At 39.9% G+C, this 21,271-nt stretch overlaps 1 protein-coding gene across 4 annotated transcripts in view; it reads left to right on the forward strand.

The window, feature by feature from the left end:
* The window catches only part of ncam2a (neural cell adhesion molecule 2a), a 457,910-nt gene that overhangs the window by 433,259 nt on the left and 3,380 nt on the right, over positions 1–21,271 (forward strand). For 2 of the 4 annotated variants that reach the window (XM_023154077.3, XM_004570151.3), the window contains one exon: positions 9,732–9,939. In XM_023154077.3, the coding sequence (XP_023009845.2) occupies positions 9,732–9,939 (208 nt within the window). Of the gene's footprint in view, positions 1–9,731; positions 9,940–10,425; positions 10,466–21,271 lie in introns of all 4 variants that reach the window. The other 2 variants (XM_004570150.3, XM_014411200.3) reach the window with 2 other exon arrangements.

Raw genomic sequence — 21,271 nt, forward strand, 5'->3', positions numbered from 1 at the left:
CATTGGTTTGTTTCAATTGTTTTTCTTTTATATTGCCTTTCTGGAGTATAACTTGCACTGTTTATAATGCACGTTACGTGATTCCTTTTTTTTTTTTTTTTTTTTTTTTTTAAAGTGATAAATGGTTTAAAACATCTTTGTCAAGACAGTAGTGAAGGATTTAGCCAAGTTGGGAATTGTAGTCTCAAAGAAGACTAGCACTAGAGCCCTGCTCATCTTCAGGAATGGACTGAGAGGTTGAAGACTAAGAAATACTCTGTAGAAGAGACACCTTTAAACCAGACTTAAGTATGTTAAAGGCAACCTGGAGAAAGAGTATAGATACCAGAACTGCATCCTTTGGTCAGATGAGATGAAACTAGAGCTATTTGGCCACAGAGATCCTGCTTATGTTTGGAGAAAGAAGTGAGAGGAATATAACCCAAAGAACACTGCAGCCCCCACAATGAAACACTGTCTTGGAAATATTATTATTTAGTTACGCTGCTTTGGTGCATCTGGAAAAGGGAATGTCATCTTGTTGGAAGGAATAATGAAGAAAGGAGGATATGAGAAGATTTTGAAAGAAAAGGTGGTTTTAGTTTACTTGAAAAAGCTGTGTTAAAAATTCCTTGCTCTGTTTAACAGCACTTAAGAAACACTCTTTTAAAATATGAAATTTTTGTACGAGGGACTAATAACTCTAGACCAAAAAAGACTTCATTTAAACTGTAGTTAAGAAAGAAAAATGTTGGACAAAATGGAACATAGTAATTATTGCAATGCTTTGAATTTATGTCTGAGTCATGGATGGATTGAAGATACAAGGATGGAAAAATGATAATACTAGTCAGCCAATACTGGAAATTAACAGCAAAATAAAAATGTGACAACAGAAAAATTAGCCACCATTTGTTTTTTGACATCAACAAAACACTCTTAAGGAACTGTTAGCCAAAAAGTATCTCCATGTCTATGTGCTCTGCCCACAGCCAGATTGTAAATTTCAAGATAAAGTCAAATTTGTTGCCATCCTCAGTCCAAAATACAGAAGTGATGACTGCGCCAAGCACACGAGTGTTGGACTGCCTGTCTGCGTTTCTATTAGGCAGACCTCAAGTTGGAGAGAGAAAGCACAGTGATGCTGCAGTATGGCCTCATTTGCAGATACAGAAAGTGAAAATATAACCATAGACACAGAGGTAAAGATAGACTCTCTCCCCCTTTCTGCATAGTGAATGATGTTGGATATATGTCCTGTGCATCATAGTGCACCTGATTTTGGAACATCATGGGGAAGAGAAGGCACAAACATTGATTTTGGGAGTTTTCAGTTGGAGTATTATCCGGTCGATAAGTGATGACGCGACGAATCCTACTTCCGGGCCTAAAGTAGTCCGAGTTTAATATGGCTTTTGGGTTGTGAACATGTTTAATGTTATGTATTTTCTTCTATTTGATCTCAAAAAGCTCCTAAAACAGTCAGTGATCACTGTTGACCTCCCTCGGCTTTTATTACCACTAATCATTTATTTAAGCTCAGTTTTTAAAACCTTAGGATGTAACTACAGCCCAGCGCAGTATATGAATGACTAACCTCGTATTGTGGATGGATTATCTCAGTTGTTCTCCTGGCTGAAGTTTGGTCCTTTTACAGCATCCTGCCATGCGATTACATTTGTTCCTGACCACCGACAACACTCACGTTAACTTTTATCGAGTGGAAAAAAAAGTTAGCTTGTTTATATTATGCTAACATAGCTGTGTCGCTAGCGGTCACGTAGCACATCATTATATACCAGCTAGCCAAACTTCAGTAACCCTACAAACGTCACTGTTTAGTTTTCTGTCTTCATTTATGTTGGAAGTGATAGCAGAGCTGTACATTTTAATTTGTTTCCAAAACCCCGCAGTCAGGACATGCTATATTGTATTTAGATAGAAGCTAGCGAGCTAACTTCTGGCTAACTTCTAACTCCGTTAAATGTCATAAATTCCATTTTCATGGATGCCTGGATGTTAAACTCAATTGTTACACCTGGTAGAGCAGAACGCTGATCATTTTATTAAAGATGAAAGACTAGACAGTTTTTCAACTCTCAGTAATGCCATAGTGATCGTTTGATATATGGACCTGCAGCGGAGTTTAGGCCCAGACACGGCTAGTGACGTCAGACTTAACGACCGGATATCCAAATACAAAAAGGCAAGTGCAAACGATAGCTTTCAGATACCTTTTCTTGATGTCTAAATTGTGGGAAACATGTGCCAGAAGAGATGCCAGCATCACAGATGATAAGCATTTCTACTAGTGAAAAGTCACATCACTGCCTTTTTATTGGCACTGTAGAAAGTTCAAAGAAGATCAGAAGCAAACCTTTTTTGTTATCCAAGTAGATAACTTGGTACGTGACTCAGACGTAAAGCATGGCAGTTTTTTTTTTTTTGTTTCATTTGATAATGAAGCATGCCTTTGAATAAATAATAGCTTTAAATCCAATGAAAATTCCCTTTCTTAGCCAGCAAAGGGTATTTGCATCCATAGTGCAACTTCTGCCCTCAAAGCCCCGCAGGCAGTTTATCACTCTGACCTGTGGGTTATTACAGAGGATGGTTTTCACTGCTGCCATTGCATCAGTTTGAGTGCAGGTGATCACTCAGTGCAAGGGGAAGGCAGCACTGCCCTCTATTTCCTGAAAGACCCTCCAACAGAAATGACCTCATTACTTCTCTTTCCTCTGAGATTATAAATCAACTATGGCAACTCTAGGTGACCAGATGAGCGTTTGTTGCACATTAGTAAAAACTGGGCATCACCAACAAATAAAACAGGAAATAGTAGTTGATCACATGTAAGCAGTAATGTGCATGTTTCTCTCTTCCCGGCATATTATTGGAAGGCATTCTAGCAGCTCTCCTGATGTGCCTCGTGGACACACATTTGTTATATTTAAATAAAGCAATTTAAAAATTTCTTACGCAGAGATCTGACCCGTTTCATATAGTAAAGGTGAAGGCTGAAAATTTTCTGTAATAAAAATTGATAGACTTTTACAGAGCCACAGCGGAGTCCCTAACCTGAAAGTGTAGTTGTAATTGTAAAAGCTTGCATTGAAAGATGAGTTTAGATACACACACAAAAATAAATAGGCATGTCCAAATCCCTTTGGGGTTGTGTCAAGGAAGAGCTTGTGATGTTAAAAAAAAAAACAAAAAAAAAACAAAAAAAACCCTGCCAAATCAAATATGTGGGGTACCCGCTGTGGTGACACCTTGTGAAAAAAGGAGCAGCCGAAAGTAGCTTTGGGTTAACTGGTGACACTAAATTGGAAGTGACTATGGATCTGAAATAGATAAAGCACTTTAAGTATATTGAATAAACGGCTATATAACCATATGGCTTTGGGTAAACTGTAATCTTAAGCACTTTGAAGAGCAGGAATGAGATTATATAAATGCCAGTCGGATTCCTTTAACAACAGTTTGAACCTTTGAACGTAGCTCTAAGAGTAGAGTACCGTGCAAGTCTTGAGACATCTTTTTTTCCTGATTCGTTTTGGGATTTACGTGCAGCGATGTATTCAAATTTATGCACACATACATAGAAATGTATATAGGGGAAAAACGTTTGTACAATTCTAATGAGCTTGAAAGTCAATACTTGGTGTGACCACCTTTATTCTTCACAGTCTGAACTCTCTGGATGTTTCTGCCTTTTGTTCTGTTCTCTGTCAGCATGATCCCACACTGCTTCTGTTTTGGAGGAAGGAAGGTTCAGGGTTTCAGTAGTCATCATCATGGGCTCATCCGATTAGAATGAGAATAAACAGTCATCAATCATTTGCAGGTTTTGTCGTTTTATTGTATAACGGGTAAAGGAAAGAAAGACACACATGGACTGCTCTCTCTAAAAAGGACAAAGTATGATTTAAGTAACTCAAAATGATACATGAACTCAGGAAACTCAAAGAGAAACTCACCTCAGCTGCCGCCCCATGTGGGAGTGAAGAAAGAGTGAGGGGTAGGTGAGTGCAGTCCTTATATAACGAGTGATAGGTGAGTGCAATTAAGGCCAAGCACCACACCCAATCAAAGGTGAGGAAAAGAAACAAGGTGCATCTGGTGAAGTGAATGTGCTAAAAGGTGAGCCTTTACAACAGCTTCAATAATGTTGAGGTCTGGGCTCTGTGGAGGCCAATCCATGACTGATGGTGTCACATAATCAAGTCCCAAATTCGTCAGTGTTGTCATACTGAATTTGGTCATTGTTTGCAAACTAATTTAAATGACCTCAGACCATACGTACAAAGCAGTGATGATGCACTGGCAGTACGCGCTGTACTAGAAAATACAAACGCACATATTTCAACTCAAAGATGAGCCTATTAAAATCACATTAAATACAATGCCTTTCTTAGGAAACAACATTTGAATCTGTAAATTGACTAATGCACTGGCAACATTTATTGAATAACACATATGAATGATATGATATGAAACTGATACCCTTTAATGCTTTCCTGATCTTATCGCTTTCATCACCATTTCTTGGCAAAAATCCCGCTCATGGAGGTTCTTCCAGTAATTGGGCTGATCGCCTTCCTGAGCTAACAGATCAGGTGCTTGTTGATATCAGTGTGGTGACGTCTTTTTCTTCTGCTCTGTTTCTCCTTCTTTTGTATTGACTTTAATGTAAGCTTTTTTTTTTTAGGCATGCTTTCACCATCATTCAATTGTCTAACTGACATGTTTTGGGGTTTTTTTATATGAAGACATTGCTCTGTGGCTATCGTCCTAAATAAGTTGTTCACGTTTTAAAATATGTTATTTTAAAATATTAATCCATTAATAATAAATTAAATGTATTATATTATATTAAATATATTATGATTTGGTTTCGCTAAAACAGTAACAGTCACTGACTCAACAAAGTTACCGTTAATTCCTGAAACATGCATTTATTTTGTGTGCAAATTAAGAACAGTTCTAATGCATGTCGGGTAGTTTTGTTTTTTTAATTTTATTGTACTTTATCATTTTTTGTTGTTGTAAGTATTTCATCTGGATTTGTTTTGCACGTTAGGACCACCTTAGAGGTGTCAACTACAGCAGACACTGAGGACTCTTAATGCTGACAAGAACAGCTGATATCTCAGTTTTGATAAAAGTATTCTGAGGTATACCTTTATCCAGAAACAGCCCTATTGTGTGTGTTTCAGCACAGCTCACACTGTTCTTTTCCTAAATCACTTCAGAACCTGGGAATAAATCGAATAAAATGGCTGGAAAAACAGCTACAAGTAAACAAGCATGTAACATATCAATCCAACCTCAAACTGTCAAGCTGCTGCTAAGCACTTTAGTGTAATACTCCTTATCGGATGGAAGCCTGATATTTATGGATTTCTGTCTTTCAGGCTCAAGACTTTTTGCTGGCATCCCTTCAAAAGAAAAAAAAAAGACAATTTAAAAAAAACTTTATCGGGACACTTCGAAGTCTTGGGGGGGGGGGGGTGTTTTTTTATTTGTGTCATATTTGCTACATCTGCCATTTTTTTTTAAACATTTAAAAAAAATCACAAAACTCTATGTATCAAATATGACACCTTAGGGATTACTGTAAATGTACAACACAGGAAAAACTCTCATAATGACATTTTTAGCCATTTGTTAACAAAAGGCAGAATAAAAGTGTTAATAAATGGATCCGGTGTTAAGGTCATGTAGCTCAGAGGTAGGGATGGGTATCTTTTAGGTTTTATCCGATAACGGTGCCAAACCGGTGCTTAAAGAATGGAGAACACAAACTTTGTCCAAAAACCTCTTATGTTTTTATTTTTAGCAGTCTGTTTTTTTCTGCAAAATGATAACCAAGTTAGCCTTTTGTGTCGATACAACATACTTCCTTTGGTTGGATCGGTCCTTAAACAGTGGAAAACGAAAACTTTGTCCAAAAACCTCTCGTGTTTAACTGTTTTTTTTTGTAAAAAGATAACAATGTTAGACTTTTCTGCAGCTATAGGGCATATATGGTATCACTCTATCAAACAAGAAGACAGCCGCATGTAACTACGACGGTGTTTGCTAGTTCACCTTACGTGCATTAATTTAATAACGTGGTTAGCCTACTCAATGTAAATTACACACAAACAACATTAAGCTACTGACCCAGAGAAGCTGCTGCTGCTGCCAACATCATCCATCCGCATTTCTGCTACACTGGCAGGCCTAGGGGCCAGGACTCTACTCTTCGGGTTCTTGGGGGATGTTGCTGACTCCGGGTCCGAGAACAGGCACCACACCCGCAGTAGATGCACACGGTGTGAGGGCTCGTAGCAAGCTATCAAATACGGTGCATTTCTCAGCTTTTAAAAAAACGCTATGTGTCGCCAGGTGTTTCATCAGATTCGAGGTGTTACCTCCTTTGCATAGTATCACCTTAAAGCACTTGTTGCAGGCTGCTGAGTTTGCATCTTTTGCTGTGAAATACAGCCAGACTTTTGACCGCTTCACCTTGGGCATTTTTAATCTGTACCTCTGCTCTTAAAGAACGTACGTACCTGGGCCCGCCTTCTATCTTTGGAAAGGTAAAATGATTGGCTAGAAGGAAAAAAGGCACCGAAATAAAGCAACGAAATGTGCACTGCTTTTCAGTCTGGTTACTACCGTTTATGTGGATACCGGTACCCATCCTTACTCAGAAGTGCCTTGAGTTTTATGACATAGACACTGTATAATGTCTATGGCCCATCGTCAAGGGAGAGCACCTAAAGCTTAAAGACACAGAGCAGACTGTGGCAGTGACAGAGTGACTGCTTTGAAAGCCTGAAGCTACAGCTGTGTGATGATGACAAACAGTTAAGTATGGCTTAAAGAATGAACTGATATTTTCTGACTTTTCTGGAATATGTGGATGCTTCCTGGGAGCTGTAGAGGTGTTGTTTACCATTTCTCAATCTGTGACTTTAGAAGCCAGTGGAACCTAGACAGACTTTCAAAAGGTGAGATATAAAACTGTAGCCCTCGGTGCAGCGAAAATATTGATTCAGTCGACAAGTTTCAAATCCCAAATCCCTCTGATTCCACGAAAATGCAAAGTTTTAATTAGAGTTCCTTTTGCCACAAGGTTCTTTGTCTGTGCCTCGCTGTGCTTTGACTCGCTGCCAGGATCCGCTGTCTGCCGTCTCAGCTCTAAGTCAAGAACAAAGTCACTGACATAAGAGTCATTTGGGTCGTGACACTGTGCGGTGCAGGAGTATTTGGGAATTCACACATTTTTTTGTTGTTTGTTTGGCTCCATACTCCACCGCACTGGATTTGAAACAGTAGTTGAGGTTGAAGTGCTCGCTCTTGGCTTTAAACGAAAGGCATTTTCAGCGAGAAGGGGACTGTATCACTGTTTTTTTTTTTGGATGGTGCAAAAAGACACTAGTATAAGGATTCCTGCATCCTCAAATATGTAAACCACAGTGTGTCGAAAACAGACCATGCCTAAATACATGCCTCTTTCCAAATTGTTTCCTTTATACATTTGGAGATCATACTCTTGAAGGACCACTTCACGGATGTTACACATGAAGTTCAGCTTCTAAAAGGCACATAGACTTCTCCACCTTCTTGTCAGCCCATTAGCACTTATCCATTTCCTGTTCCAAACGCGTCTTTATTGCTAAAAGCAAACAAGCGCTGAAGCTCCGCTGAGAGTTAAAAACCGTCCATATTCTTTCAACACTTTGTCACAGGTGTTAAACTCATGTGACAAATAATGTTTTCACATGACTCTTTCTACCTTCACTGCTTCCATTGCTTCTAGTTAATGCTGCTAAAGGTGGTTCAACAAGCTACCGAATCATTAGGTATACTTATCTGTCACTGTTCAGTCAAGCCTTAGCATGTTGCAGCGAACAAATGTCGTAGCAGGTTGGAGGGTTGGTACTTCATCAATTAGCAAGCAGGTAAATACTCTGGAGAATGAAGTGTAACGTGCTATTAAGTTGTATTGTTGAGAGAAAATGATCTGGTATTTTTAAGAGATTAAAACTCAAACTGCTTTCTGCCTCACAGGTTTTGACCTTTTTTTTTTTAAATTCTTGTTATCAAAGATAAACTGTTGTAGGAGCGCTATCTGGACCTTGAAATTGTTTACACTGATTAGCCTGAGGCTTTGTGCTTTCAAACAGTGTATAGTTCCCCACACAGTTTAGCGCAGATTCAATTGGATAACATCCAGAATGAGATATAAAACCATCTCCTTTTTTTCCCCTTGAAAAACCAAATGGTTCATGTGTGTAAATTCATCTTTCTATCAAACATATAACATATAGGTAGAAGGCGGCTTACACCTCCTGCGTTCAGCTTGCATTTTCTTTGGTTTGTCAGGATGCAGGAAGTCGAACAAAGCCTCCTGCAGCATTTTCCCCTTGCTCACTTATTTTTTTATTTTTAAATTGGAGGTGCCAGACTACACCACTCAGCTGCCTCTGAGTGCTTACACCTTCCCATTATTGTCTGATCTCCCTTTTTTTACTTACAGGCTACTGAACACGCAGATGAGAGCGTACCTAAGTAGAAAAGGTCATTCACTCTCACTCTTCCATCACTGATTACTTCTGGCAAGGTCCGACCTCCAGCTGTCAGCGTTGATCCTGCAGTGGATGCTCCATTTCTCAACCCCAGGATCACTTAAGGCCACAGCTCCATTCAGAGACACCCACTGGGAGCGTCTCTTTTCTGCACTACCTTCATTTTTGTATTACTTTCAAATGGAAGCAGGCCTCGCTGCTTGTACCCAACTGAGCCGAGATCTCTGCGTGTTTTTAAGAGCAGTGTGTTGACCGCTCTGAGAGAGAGCATTTACTTAATTTAATTCCCGACGTGATTCTGTTTAGTGCTGCGAGGTATAAAACAGTGGACGAAGTGGCCAGAGCATCAGTGTGTCAATGCTTAACGCGTACTCGGGCTTCAGTGCAGAGCTGAACGTGTACGCCAACCTCTGCACCTGTGTGATTTTCACATTTAGCACATGATACAGGAGGTAGATGCAAGGCCCGAGGGCAAATATGGCCGAGAAGAACTGTTTTGTTTTTGCCCTCTCTGCCAATTAAATGCTCAGTTTTACGAAGTGTTTACTGTATTCTAAGTGAAGATGAAGCCACATTTGTTACATTTCCACCTATTTTGGAGCACTATAAATCTCATTTTGTTCAATTATTTAAAATCTTTCAAACTTTCATTCAATGAACTATATATATACAGAAGAAACTTTATAAGGCAAGAACTGATTTGTTTTGGAGGAGATTTGGTGGATTTACGCTAATAATCGAGATAATTCCACCCTCCTCCGAGGATTGTGCGCATTGAGGAATTGTGGATTAGGACTTATCTGTGTGTTGGAAACCATCCAACTGGCTCTGGAGGAATTCATTGACCTTGGAGTAAAAGTTTGGTACAGCTTTATAGTTTCCCGGGGAGGAAGCTGACCTCCAGCCTCGACTCTGCGGGCGTCCAGCCTGAAGACACAGGAGTGAGAGAATGAATCCCTTCCAGCTCCACTGATCCCACACCCAATCTGACCCTAAACTCTGAACGTGTCTTAGAGAACAAGTCAGCGAACCAAATTGCTAACAGTGGTTTTATCCTTGCTGTGTGTGTGTGTGTGTGTGTGTGTGTGTGTGTGTGTGTGTGTGTGTGTGTGTGTGTGTGTGTGTGTGTGTGTGTGCGCGTGTGTCTGCCTGTGTGTTTCACTGCCTTAGCAGAATCCCTGTTCAGCGGTCTGGGGCTGGGGGCGGTGGTGGGCCTCGGCCTGGGAGCGCTGCTGCTGCTCCTCGTGCTGGTGGACGTCAGCTGCTTCTTCCTGCGTCACTGCGGCCTGCTCATGTGCATCACGCGCACCCTGTGCAGCAAAAAAACAGCCACCAGCGGCAAGGGCAAAGAAATCGAGGAGGGGAAGGCCGCCTATCTGTGAGTATCCCCTTTGGTTTTCTTTGCATTGTTCTTTTTTGAAACCTTTGACTGCTTCAGTCCAAGCGTTTGATTTTGTGTAGTGACAGTATCAATTTTGCCAGCTCATGCCTGAAGAGGGAACATCTGCTGTGGGTGTATCTTTATGGCTGAGGGTTATGCTTCTTCTTCTTCTCGCTGTATAATTTTTGCGCAGTAATAAATTGAAAGCCCTGAATGGGTGAATACAAGTCAATACAAAGATTTTGAGAAATTGGTATGAAAACATCTAACAGAGAACAAAAAACAGCCTTCGCATTTCTCAGAAATGAACAATAAGGCCTGCAAAAAAGGAGAAAAAAAACAGTTTTTTTCAAGGATCTCGTCCCCGAGTGACTCGCTGAGCAATAACATTAGCTGTTCATGCCATGTTCATTCCTCTTATGTATACATATATATATTTAGTCTGAATGAGAAAAGGAGATTTCTTTTTACCATTTACTGTAGGTACACCTACAACAGCCGCCCAGCCACCCTTTCAACCACAGTATGTCTTTGATTATGTCTTATTCACTTACATCAGTGCCTTTTACATGATGTGAAGCAAGTTCACCTTTTAAGTATCCATTTGCATGCGTTATGTGAGCGTGCATTCGTTACATGCATGTACAACCGTGTACATTTTGTGCTGTCACGCTTTGTTTTCAGTCTTGTGTGTGCGTGTGTGTGTGTGTGTACCCGCCTTTATTTCTTGCTATATGCATGCTAATAGTCCATGAGTGTTGCCACAAGCATCTCTGAAAACCATTTTCTTTGTTTTGTTTCCCCCTCATCAGACAGCATGCAATTTAGAAGCCCACCCCCGTGAAATTCATGGTACAACTGATTTTAAAAAAAATGTAGTCCCACTGTTTTATGCAGGGTGCTAACTACATCGCGGTGTCTGTGAGATAGCACAAACAGAGTCTTAGTCACTGGCCACAGCCGTGCCTGTCAGTGTGCCAGCAGTGTCTGAGATGGAGAGAGAGGGCACATGTGAGGAGGAGGTGGAGGAGGGAGGGGTTTGAGTTCTGCTGAGTCACTAATCTCGCGACACTGGAGGGCTGACTGCCTGCCTGCCCAGACAGCACACGGAATCTACAGAGCAGCAACTCACACAAGACTTTACACTCTGTCTGATGTGTGCATGTGACTAGTGTCACAGTCACATACAGTACAGCAGGATGATACAAAATAGTCCTAAAGGTAGTATAGGTCCAGGTGACGATATACAGGTACATAGTGACTGATTGTTAAAATAGAGTCAGTTGGGCAATCAGGTGATTACTGCAGCAATAGCAACACTGGATTTACGTTGTCAAAGCCATACTTCAGCAGTGTAGTATCTCACTTTCATGAGGTAGAGCAAATGACGAGAGAAAACTCCAACACGATAGAAAGAACAATCAAAAATTCTTTGTGCCTGTTTTTTCATTTACTTCAGAAAAGTCAATGTCAGTGGTTTCATGCAACTGTGTTAATTAACTGCTAAGAAATATTTCAGGTCACTTCATTCACATCATTTGCATTATTGCAATGAATAAAATACTATCTTGCTTTTCAGGTTAACTCGATGGCTTTTTCATTAAAATAACACAAATGACTCGATTAAACTTAAAAACACTCCTCTTTTAAGTAAATCCACCTACAGAGGAGTCTTTAAAACCAACAAAATTGAGATTTCAATTTTGAGTAAAAGATGAATCCTAAATTTCCTATTTTTTTGGCATCAGTGGTCATATAAATCTAAAGGTTATATTGCTGTAAATGTAATTACATGCTTGTATGAGTGTTAATCAAGCTCAGGGCTTAAACCATAGTGTTTATAGTAATAGTGTAACGTATTGTATTAAATAGAATTATTATGCCCAGTCACCACAGAATCTCGTGGTTTTCTCTTCAGACACATGCAGTTAAATGTGACTTGGATTCAGGGCATTCCCTTTTAATTGTTGAGTTTTAGCATCTGAATTAGTCCTCCTGTGTAAAACTACCCCACAGATGTTTCTGCAACCTTTTATTTTTACATCTATTTCAGTTTTTCAGTACGAGACCTGCAGCCATCGTGTGAATGTGAAAAAACCAAAAAGTACTTGTAGATTTTTATGGTGACATCAAACAGCAATGGAAAGCGAGGCTTAAAAATGAGGCTCGAACTCCAAAACACTGGAGGTATTTTGAAATGAAATCACTCCCCGTGTGGTGCCAGGGACATTAACATGGGTCTTTTCAAAAAGTTGGCACAAACAAACTTAGTTGGAGGACTTCTTGTTATCACAAAAAGCTCCAAATTACCGGCAACATTTTCGGATTTCACAGGAAATGACACCCCCACACATGGATCAACACTAACATGTATATGAAATGCTGCAGTTCATAAAAATCTAGTAGAAGCAAGCAGAGAAGTCAGAATCGCTAAAAGGCAAGTGGTTGAAATTGTCATATAAACCAAGCTACTAATTCTAAACATGGACCAATCTATGATCAGCACATTGTTATTAACTTTATTTAAAACTGACAGGGCTAATCAACAGCAAGCTTAAAATTATGCCAAAAGAACACATTTTGAATGACGGTTGTGTTGATGAAGGAGGTACTTGAGTCCATCTGACAGTACCTCAGAGATTCTACAGTACTTGTTAGAAACTTTCTGGTTGTTTGAGCACTTTTGATTGTTGTCCTGTTGCAGTCCGTGTCTCTGCAGAGAGATTGGTTTCATAACTGGCAGTGAAGATGGTCATAACTTCTTTGAACTAGTGTAGCGAGAATGGAGTAAATGCCGTGGTCTGCTTTACAATGAGTCATGCCACTGAGCTGGAGACTAATAAGATAACACTTGAAATAATACAACTCCAACTGAGTTTCCAAGATGTCAATAGTGCAAGTCTGAAGGTGCTGAGGGGTAATAAGTTGTAAAGACTAGCGAAGCGTGAGCAACAGTGTCAATAATAACATCAATGGAGAGCATCTACGGTGATAAATAGCATGGGGTGAACTTCAAATTAGGAAGGTGATGAGTGGCACAGATCAGAGTGTGTGCTGGGTGTCTGTTCTGAGGATGTGAGCTGAGGAGTGTGTGGGCTGGTTTGGAACCAAGAAGAAAATCTGGAGGGTATCGTCAGTTCACTTCTGACACAGCAGATTTTTTTTTTTTGATATTCGGGGTTATAGAGACAGTTTTCCAACCTCAATGTGGTGCTGAAGGTTAGCAGAGCGACCACGCACCCAGCAGTGCAGGGTTATTTTGAAGTTGGAGCTAGGCTAGTGGACAAACGCACGACAGAGAGTGTGTGGGTGTCTTTCTGTTATGAATCTGCGGCACACACTGGGCTGCATAGCTGCTTCAGGGAAAGTTGAAAGACTCAAGTAGTACTGTTGACTTCAAAAGTCCTCACTTCCAGTTTCAGTCTTAAGTTCTTAACAGTGTGCTGAGATATCAATGTGACCCATATAGAGATAGAAGAGAATTGGTACACCTAATGGACCTCTAGTCTGTAGCATCAAGTCAAATGTGACTCCAGCTATACTGTTTAACCCCTTACGACCTTAAAAAGTCACTATTCAGGCAAAAGACAGAAAAAGTAAATACATGTTTATGCAGGGAAACTTAAATTGATTCATATTCTTTCTACCTGCATTTAATTTGGATTCTGTGTTCTTTTTTTTTTTCTTTCTGGAAGTTTTTTTTTCCCTTCCTAATATTCATTGCTTGTCATAGTTGTGCAGCCAGCTCCAGTCCCATCCTGTCAGTCAGTGAACCAGAAATAGATTTGTGCCCCTGTCGGGCTCTCCAGTAACCTGCTGGCAAGAAACCCAGAAGAACAGTTTGGTATTGACGTTTAATACAAAACAACAGCTGCTGATAATCTTTTACCCAGAGACAAAAAGTCAGTGTTGAGTAAAGCTGATGATATGTCACAGTGACATTTTAACCGTTGAGGTGGCGCAGGAGGGGCGTCTGGTGAAGTCTGTTGTTTATTCAGGCTTAAGAAGTTTGAGTAGAGGCTCAGTGATAGATCTGGCTTGGAGTCGATAGACTTTTGAAAGTGTTTATATATACCTGATGACTCACGGCAGGAAATATAAAACAGAATGGAAGATTACAGTTAAGGCCATGGCAGCCTGGGGATGGAGCAAGAAAGAATTTCTACAGAAGTGTCAGTCACTAAAGAAAAATCTGTTTGAGATGCCAGTCAGCCGTGTTGTTCATGATGACTTCCTGTCCACTAACAACATGGAGTACTAAACCAATGGCGTAAAAAGAAGGTCAGAGTGTTTTATTTGCCCCTGTTGACGTCACACGAATCCCAAATGAAGTCTGAACACACTTCGTTCCTACTAGTGTCCTATAATTGAAGCAGGTAGATAAAAACCCAAAGTTAGCAATTACTGGGACTGTTGTAATGCTATGCTAGTTCGTCCCCTCCCATACGTATAATGTGATAAGCAATGCAATGAAAAACTTGGTTTGACGCTATCTTAAATTTTTCCAGCTGGACACTGGCAGTCCAAGCAAAGACAACAAAAGCAACCTCGAACCCCACATACTGTGCATGTGCACACGTACTCTTAAGAAAAGAAAAAAAAGCTGATTATTTTTGTTTGAATTAAACAAAAAGTGGGGGGCTAAAGGACCTAAACGAAATAACCAGTTGAAAGACACTTTGAAATCTGTAAATGCAAAGAGATGCAAAAAAAAAAAAGTCAGCATCAGGGGACCAGCTTACCTAGCGTCAGCTCAGAGGTACCATGTTAGCCTAGAAATTTGTCAGACATGTTAATGGTTCCACAGTGCTTAGCATCGACCATACAAAGCCTAAAATCTTAAGGGCACGACAAAATTATCAAAATAAAAAAGGCAAATTCACTGAAAAATCACCAGAAATAGCTTCTGAGTTCTAAAGCTATGACTTTGGTGACACCTTAAGTCATTAATAATATCTAATATAGCAAAACAAGAGGAACAAATGAAAGTATAACTATATTTTGCATATGTAAATTTAACTTTGTTTAGCTGAAGGATACTGCATTAGAGAAAGTGAAGTTAAAGGTAAAGTGAATTAATCAAAGAAGAATTATTGTTACTACATTTGCTGTCATTCAAGAATATACCAGGAGTCCTAGTCTAATTAGCTCTTCACCATGTTTTTCCATAATGTATTGTTCAGCGCAAGCACATTCATTTTTCTCCCTTTGTTTTCCTGTTTCAATAAAATTAAACATCATTACAGGGATTCGGAGCCTCTTGATTCTCCAATTTTTTTTGAAAGACAAGACAGTCTGTGCTGTTGACATGTAGAGAGCACATAAATTTCAAATTCTGGAGCAGCAGACTGAGGTGGATGACATTTAATTAAGTGTGAGCTCACAGTACTCTTAACTCCAGAGCAAACAGAAATCTGCTTGTCTCGAGAAGCTAAAAGGCTTTGGCTGGAGCATACCTGACCGTGTAAAAATGAGAAAAAGGACATATATCTGTCTGGTCTTCGTTTCCCTACATTCTTACTCCACAGTCGTGTAAACAAGCTCATTTCTACATCAGGTCAGGGAACAAGGCGTCTGATCCACATGTAAACAGCCAAATTGTCCATCAGCAGCTCCGTCAAAGTGCCTTTGACAAAGACTTCCACTTCTAAATTCACAGTAAGATCCCGGATGCCAACTCTAAAACAAAAAAAAAATGTTTGCTGGAAAAAAAAATATATACGTGTATAGATTTTGATAAGGGTGTAAACAAACTCTCCAGGCACATACCGCAGCTAAGACTGCAAGCCACCTAATTTATCACAGTGAAAAAGCAAAGATTGTAGCCTGCCTTCATGGCCTGCCATAGATGGCAATGTGCTTAATTAATGTCTGCAGAGGAAAGAACAAGTCGCCCCTGCTGCGCTTTGGTGTCACTTAGAAGCTTACAGATTACAAATACGTATCTGCATACGCACTCTGATATCACGCCAGCGCACCGTGAGCTTCACACAGCTGCTGGCTCTCGCAGCATAATCAGAGGTTTGTCAAGACCCAGTAGCATTGCTGTTTGCCTTGTGTGCCAAACAACGTTTTGAATTGAACTTCTGATGGTGTGTGCATATTTTTGGACAAACAAGCAGTATATGCACATGAGATAGTATGTTCACAGTGATGAAAAATGACTCCAAATGGCTCTATTTTTTTTAGCATTTGGAGAAAAACTATCCACACAATTTTTGCTTTTAACTGTGGCCACAATGTTAAATACTGCACAAGCAAAGATATCTCGAGATCCTTGTGCCAAACAGATTTGTGTCATAGTGCTGTTGTGATAGAGGAAAATGTAACCCAACCAAGGAAAAGGGTAGGTTTACAAGATGGTAGAGACTTTGAAGCTGTATGGTTTGGAAATGTAGGCAGGAGGCTGCGCTGTAGGTAGCAGAGCTGAACATTTTCATTGGGAGTGACCAGCATGGACAAGATTAGAACGGAGTCAGAGGGACAGCTCAGATTAAGCAGTTTGGAGACAAAGGCTGAGATGGTTTGGACATGTGCAGAGGAGGGAAGATGAAGCTCCCAGCCAGGAGGAAAAGAGGAAGATCTCAGAGAAGTTTCATGGATATAGGGAAGGAGGACATGCAGAGGATTGGTGTGAAAGAGAAGGATGCTGAGGATAGAGTGAGATGGAGACAGATGATCTGCTGTGGTGACTCTTGAAGGCAGCAGCCAAAAGACAGCCCCCCCCCCCAAAAAAAATAAATAAATACATAAATAAATAAATAAAAATTAAAGAAGCCCTTATGAGCAAACACTTGGCAACAGTGGGAAGGAAAAACTCCCTTTTAGAAGGAAGAAACCTCCAGAAGAACCAGGGTCAGGGAGAGTCAGCCATCTGCTGCAACCAGTTGGGGCTACGGCAGATGTATGACTGCAATTTTTTATAATTTGAATCAACATATAGCATGCGAAATATTGCTTTCTCATCACACAGAGCCCCATCAATAATTATTAACGCCAACCTCAAGTAGTTCTAGAAGTTCTAGTAGTTTTATGTTTTTCATTGCACTTTTTTTGACCATTTGAATAACTAAAACGGTACAACTATGTTAAGGAGTTTATCAAATTGCAGAGAAGGCAAAGAGCATGCCGTATGCCAACTGCAGACGCTTTAACAGTTACAGTTGCCTCTCCAATATTTTTTTGATATAATTTCTTCTTCTTCTTTTTTTTCTTTTTCTTCCAAACTGTACTGATACTTTGCTTCAGTAAATGGATTCGGGATTGTTTTGATTTTGCCTCCTCACTGAAGAAACAGGAAACGTCGCACAGCAAGAGCCTTCGCAGAACTTGAGGAAACCTCCCCATCTGAGTATAAGTCAAATCTAGGTTTGCATGGAGCTAATGAGACATGAAATTGGCTTCACTGTGCAGGAACTTTTACATCCACCAATCAACCAAAGGGGGAACCCCCCTCTGGCCAGTTGCAATATTTGGGCTTATTAGGTACAGTATCATGCAGGGTTACTGTTTTACGTTCATGATCTCGCTCACTGAAGAACTCTCCCGGAGCTTGGTAAAACGTCCAGCATGGCAATTTGAGGGTGATTTTGTGTTGATGTAGAGTGCCTTTTAAAATTGACAATTTAGTCGAGGAAATTCAGCGTTTACACAGTGAAAACATCCAGTAATGGGAATAATAAAAGTGTCCACTGATGCACTAGATGAGATATCTCAGACCTTTGAAGAAAGAAACAATGCAAAAAATAGAATTATTTAGTTAAATGAATACATTTCAATGACAGCAGGGATGACTGATTCATATGCAATGTTTTATTAAATGTCAATAGCTGTATAAGAACTGCATTAGTAAAACAACAAGCTGTTTCGGTCAACCCCTGCTAGCTGCAGGTTCGTGTTTATTTAGAGAGTCGTGTCAGCCTCGAATTAAGTATTCTTTCAAAGGAGAAGTTCTGCTCCAAGAATTAATGTATGAGTCATCCGGGAAATGTTTATCATGTGGATATATCTACCATTAACACTAATAAAAAAGATTTTTAAAAAGCTCTAAAAAAGTCAAATGATTTTTTTTATACTCAAAAGACAATATAGAGCTTTTCATTTAGAACCTTCATTTGACAGATTGTTCATGTCTCTGAGTCATGACAGACTAGCAGCGGCAAAATAAAAAGTGGAACCGCTTCATGAACTCCGGAAAATGAGAATCTTTAAGGTCAAGTGTTATTAATACTGGCCTGGTACAGGTCTATAATACCTTTCTTTGTTTGTGACTTAACCCCCCCCCTTCTTTTTTCCCTCAATGTCTTGATAGAACTGGAGAAATACGCATTGAATGAAGCGCATATTAGGAGCAAGAGGACTCTGACAATGTGAATCAATGTAAAAGCCAAAGTTCCTTATTGATCTCCTTATTAAACTTGTCTTACTTCCAAGAGGCGCAGGGTAAAAGAAAGGGCTGTGTAGCAGGAAGAGATGCAACTCAGTGCCACGTTCGCTTTGCATTTTCTGTAATTGTCATCTGTTTTCTCATTCTTTCTTTTATTTTTGTTTATTTACTTTATTTTGTTCTCTCTCTCTCTCTTTTTTTTTTTTTTTTGGTTGTTTGGTGTAGGCGCAAGCTACCGCTGAGAGTAAAATTGCATTTAGACATCCCTTGCTGAAATTTCAGAGCAGGGTTTTTATTCCCCAAAATGAAATGACAAAAGACAGACGCCTGTTTGATTTTACATGGGTAGCCCCCCCGTGGTTCGTATTTTTTCGGTGAATGTGTCCCTGTTGGTTTGTCAATAAGTGGTTTTTGGTTAGGCTTTAGTGTTTTAGAGGCTAAGATGAGGAGATTTGACACTGCTGATAGATATTTCTTTGAAATGTCTGTCCTCCTGGCATATGAACACATCAAAGGATACTAATTCGATTGACAGAGTGCACATAATGGCAAGAAGCCACCTGTAATGGCGCAGAAGGGGGAATAATATAGCCTTTTTCTAATAGCTACTCCCTAGTTATGGGTCATTTTGCATGTTTGAATTTGTGCAAGTCAAATTAGAATAGAAATGTGGGTCATTACAACAAAAGATATTAGAAAATGCTACTTTTTAGGTCTCATTATGTTGCAGCATTACTTTATTCTGACCCACTGCCTGTATTAACCGCACTTGGATAAAGCCAGATCAGCCAAATGCAGATGAAAGCTCTCATATATCATATTGCTTGAAGCACAAGCTGGTTGGATTTTCATCATACTGATGCATATTAGCATAAAGATAAAGCTGTGATGTCCTTCTGCTGCATTACTCAAAACAAAACTCGTGGAAGATTAGATGAACAAGCGTGCCTGAAACAGGGCTGTGAGTAAGTCAAATAGCCCGTGCCTATTTCCTTTTCTATCCGTCTCAAAATGAGTCAGACTTGCACCATATTGAAGATGTGCGAGCTGTGAAGTTATTGCAGTCCAAAAAAGTTGATCCTGTTCATCTGGACGTAGGGTTTTCAGTGGGAGAAATGTTTCCTCGCTCATCCAAGTGACTTCTTCAGTCTCAGCTGAATGCCAGTTTCCCCAACTTTAAGGTTGAGTGTGCAGCACCTTCAAGCTCTGGCGACTCATTTTTAAGCTGCAGATTTGCAGTGGTCTTGGTAGAATGGTGGTTATTAATGAAATGAACTCGCTGTATCTTTGTTTATAAATTTATAATAAAAAAAAATTATGAACTTTGTCTCCTTCAGTCTTGCATAAGCGAGTATAACACCTTTGTGTAGTGGAAAACTGACTGACTCAATCTTATTGTTGGTTTATCCCTGTCTTAATGCACCAGTGTCGATGTAAAGATGGCAGACTAAGTGGTCTCAGACTTTGTCCCTATCTTTAAAGCAAATGTTTCAGACGCAGGGAGATGACAAGTTGTATTCCATCATTAGTTGCAAGTGGTTGCTGACATATGTGAATGTGATTGCCACATATCCATTTACGCCGGCCTAAAGACTAGTCACTGAGAAGCTGGCATCCACCAGGTTGCTATAGAAGAGTATGTATTCCGTTTGGCAAATGGTTTCTGGATTTACCGAGTCATGAGCAATGATTTTGTTCACCAACAGGTTGCAAGGAAGATGACAACTTGGTTGCAAACACTAGCAAGTGGTAGCAAGAATGTGAAAGTGAAACCAGAGAGCTTTTGCTTTCACAGTAAAAGTTGCCCCTTCTGAAATATGTTGGATGTGGCAATACGGCACATTTTCTGCTTTACTGGAGAACATTCCCCACTTCCAGTTTGTGTCACACCTTTTCAAGTTTGATAACAGCTTTGAGATTAAAATGCAAAGTGCGAATGACAGTGGCAATCTACTTGGGGCCAAAGAAATTGCACTGAAGTTTTTGGTGCAGCAAACTCTTTGCAACCAGTTTTGTCCAAGGCGCATCAGCCAGCAACCTCCTGCGGTTACTTGCAACCGTTTGGGTAATACATATTATTTACTTGGGACTATTTGTCAGATGGTCACTGATCTGGCTGTAGACCTGTGTAACTCTGGTGTTATAGGGTTCATCTTAGGCCTAGCCAAAGCCACATTTCCTGCTGTATGTGCAATATGGGGTTGAGGCTTACATGTGGTGTTTTTTGGGAGGAATGTCAGTCAGAAAAAGTATGCCATTAGGGAGGGGAAACCTAAAGAAATTGACTTGTTAGAAACAGCGTAAGATAATAAGGATTTTTAATAATAACGTAAAAGAAAATTTGGGTTCTAAATAAGGATAACAGAATGATTATGCTGAATAAAATTAATTTCAATCAGTGCCATTCTTTTAAAGTATTCTTTCAGGACCAAAGCAAATCGATCGATCTACATTGCTATTCCTGAACATACATAGTATGGCTTAGTTGGGAATAGATGAACTATCACAGATTGCTGAAACCAACAAATACTTTAGCGTCTATGTACCATATGTGTGCACTGATTTCTTTAAAAACGGAAGTGGATGCCATTCATCCTTGGTGAACAGATGGAGAAAGTCCTGTAAAAAGCCTGCTAAGTCACGTTGCTTATAATTATTCATGTCTCATCTCCATCCTCATCAGACATCTAGAGCACTGAAAACAAACACAAGCTGACAAATTGATCAGCTCTCCAACCATCCAGACCAAACACAGGCAAAATAGGAATAATTTGGCTTTCTCTAACCCCTTGTGAAGCCCCGTGGAGGCTGTTATATTTAATATTCCTGCTGCCTTTTCTCTTCAATTAAATTTAGCTTTATTAATCCCAAAGGAGGCAATTCATTCACACACCGAAAGGTCTATAAGGTGGAGTTCAATGCTGTTAGGCACACATTTTTTGA

This window comes from Maylandia zebra, linkage group LG23 (genome assembly GCF_041146795.1).
Source record: "Maylandia zebra isolate NMK-2024a linkage group LG23, Mzebra_GT3a, whole genome shotgun sequence".
NCBI lineage: Eukaryota > Metazoa > Chordata > Actinopteri > Cichliformes > Cichlidae > Maylandia > Maylandia zebra.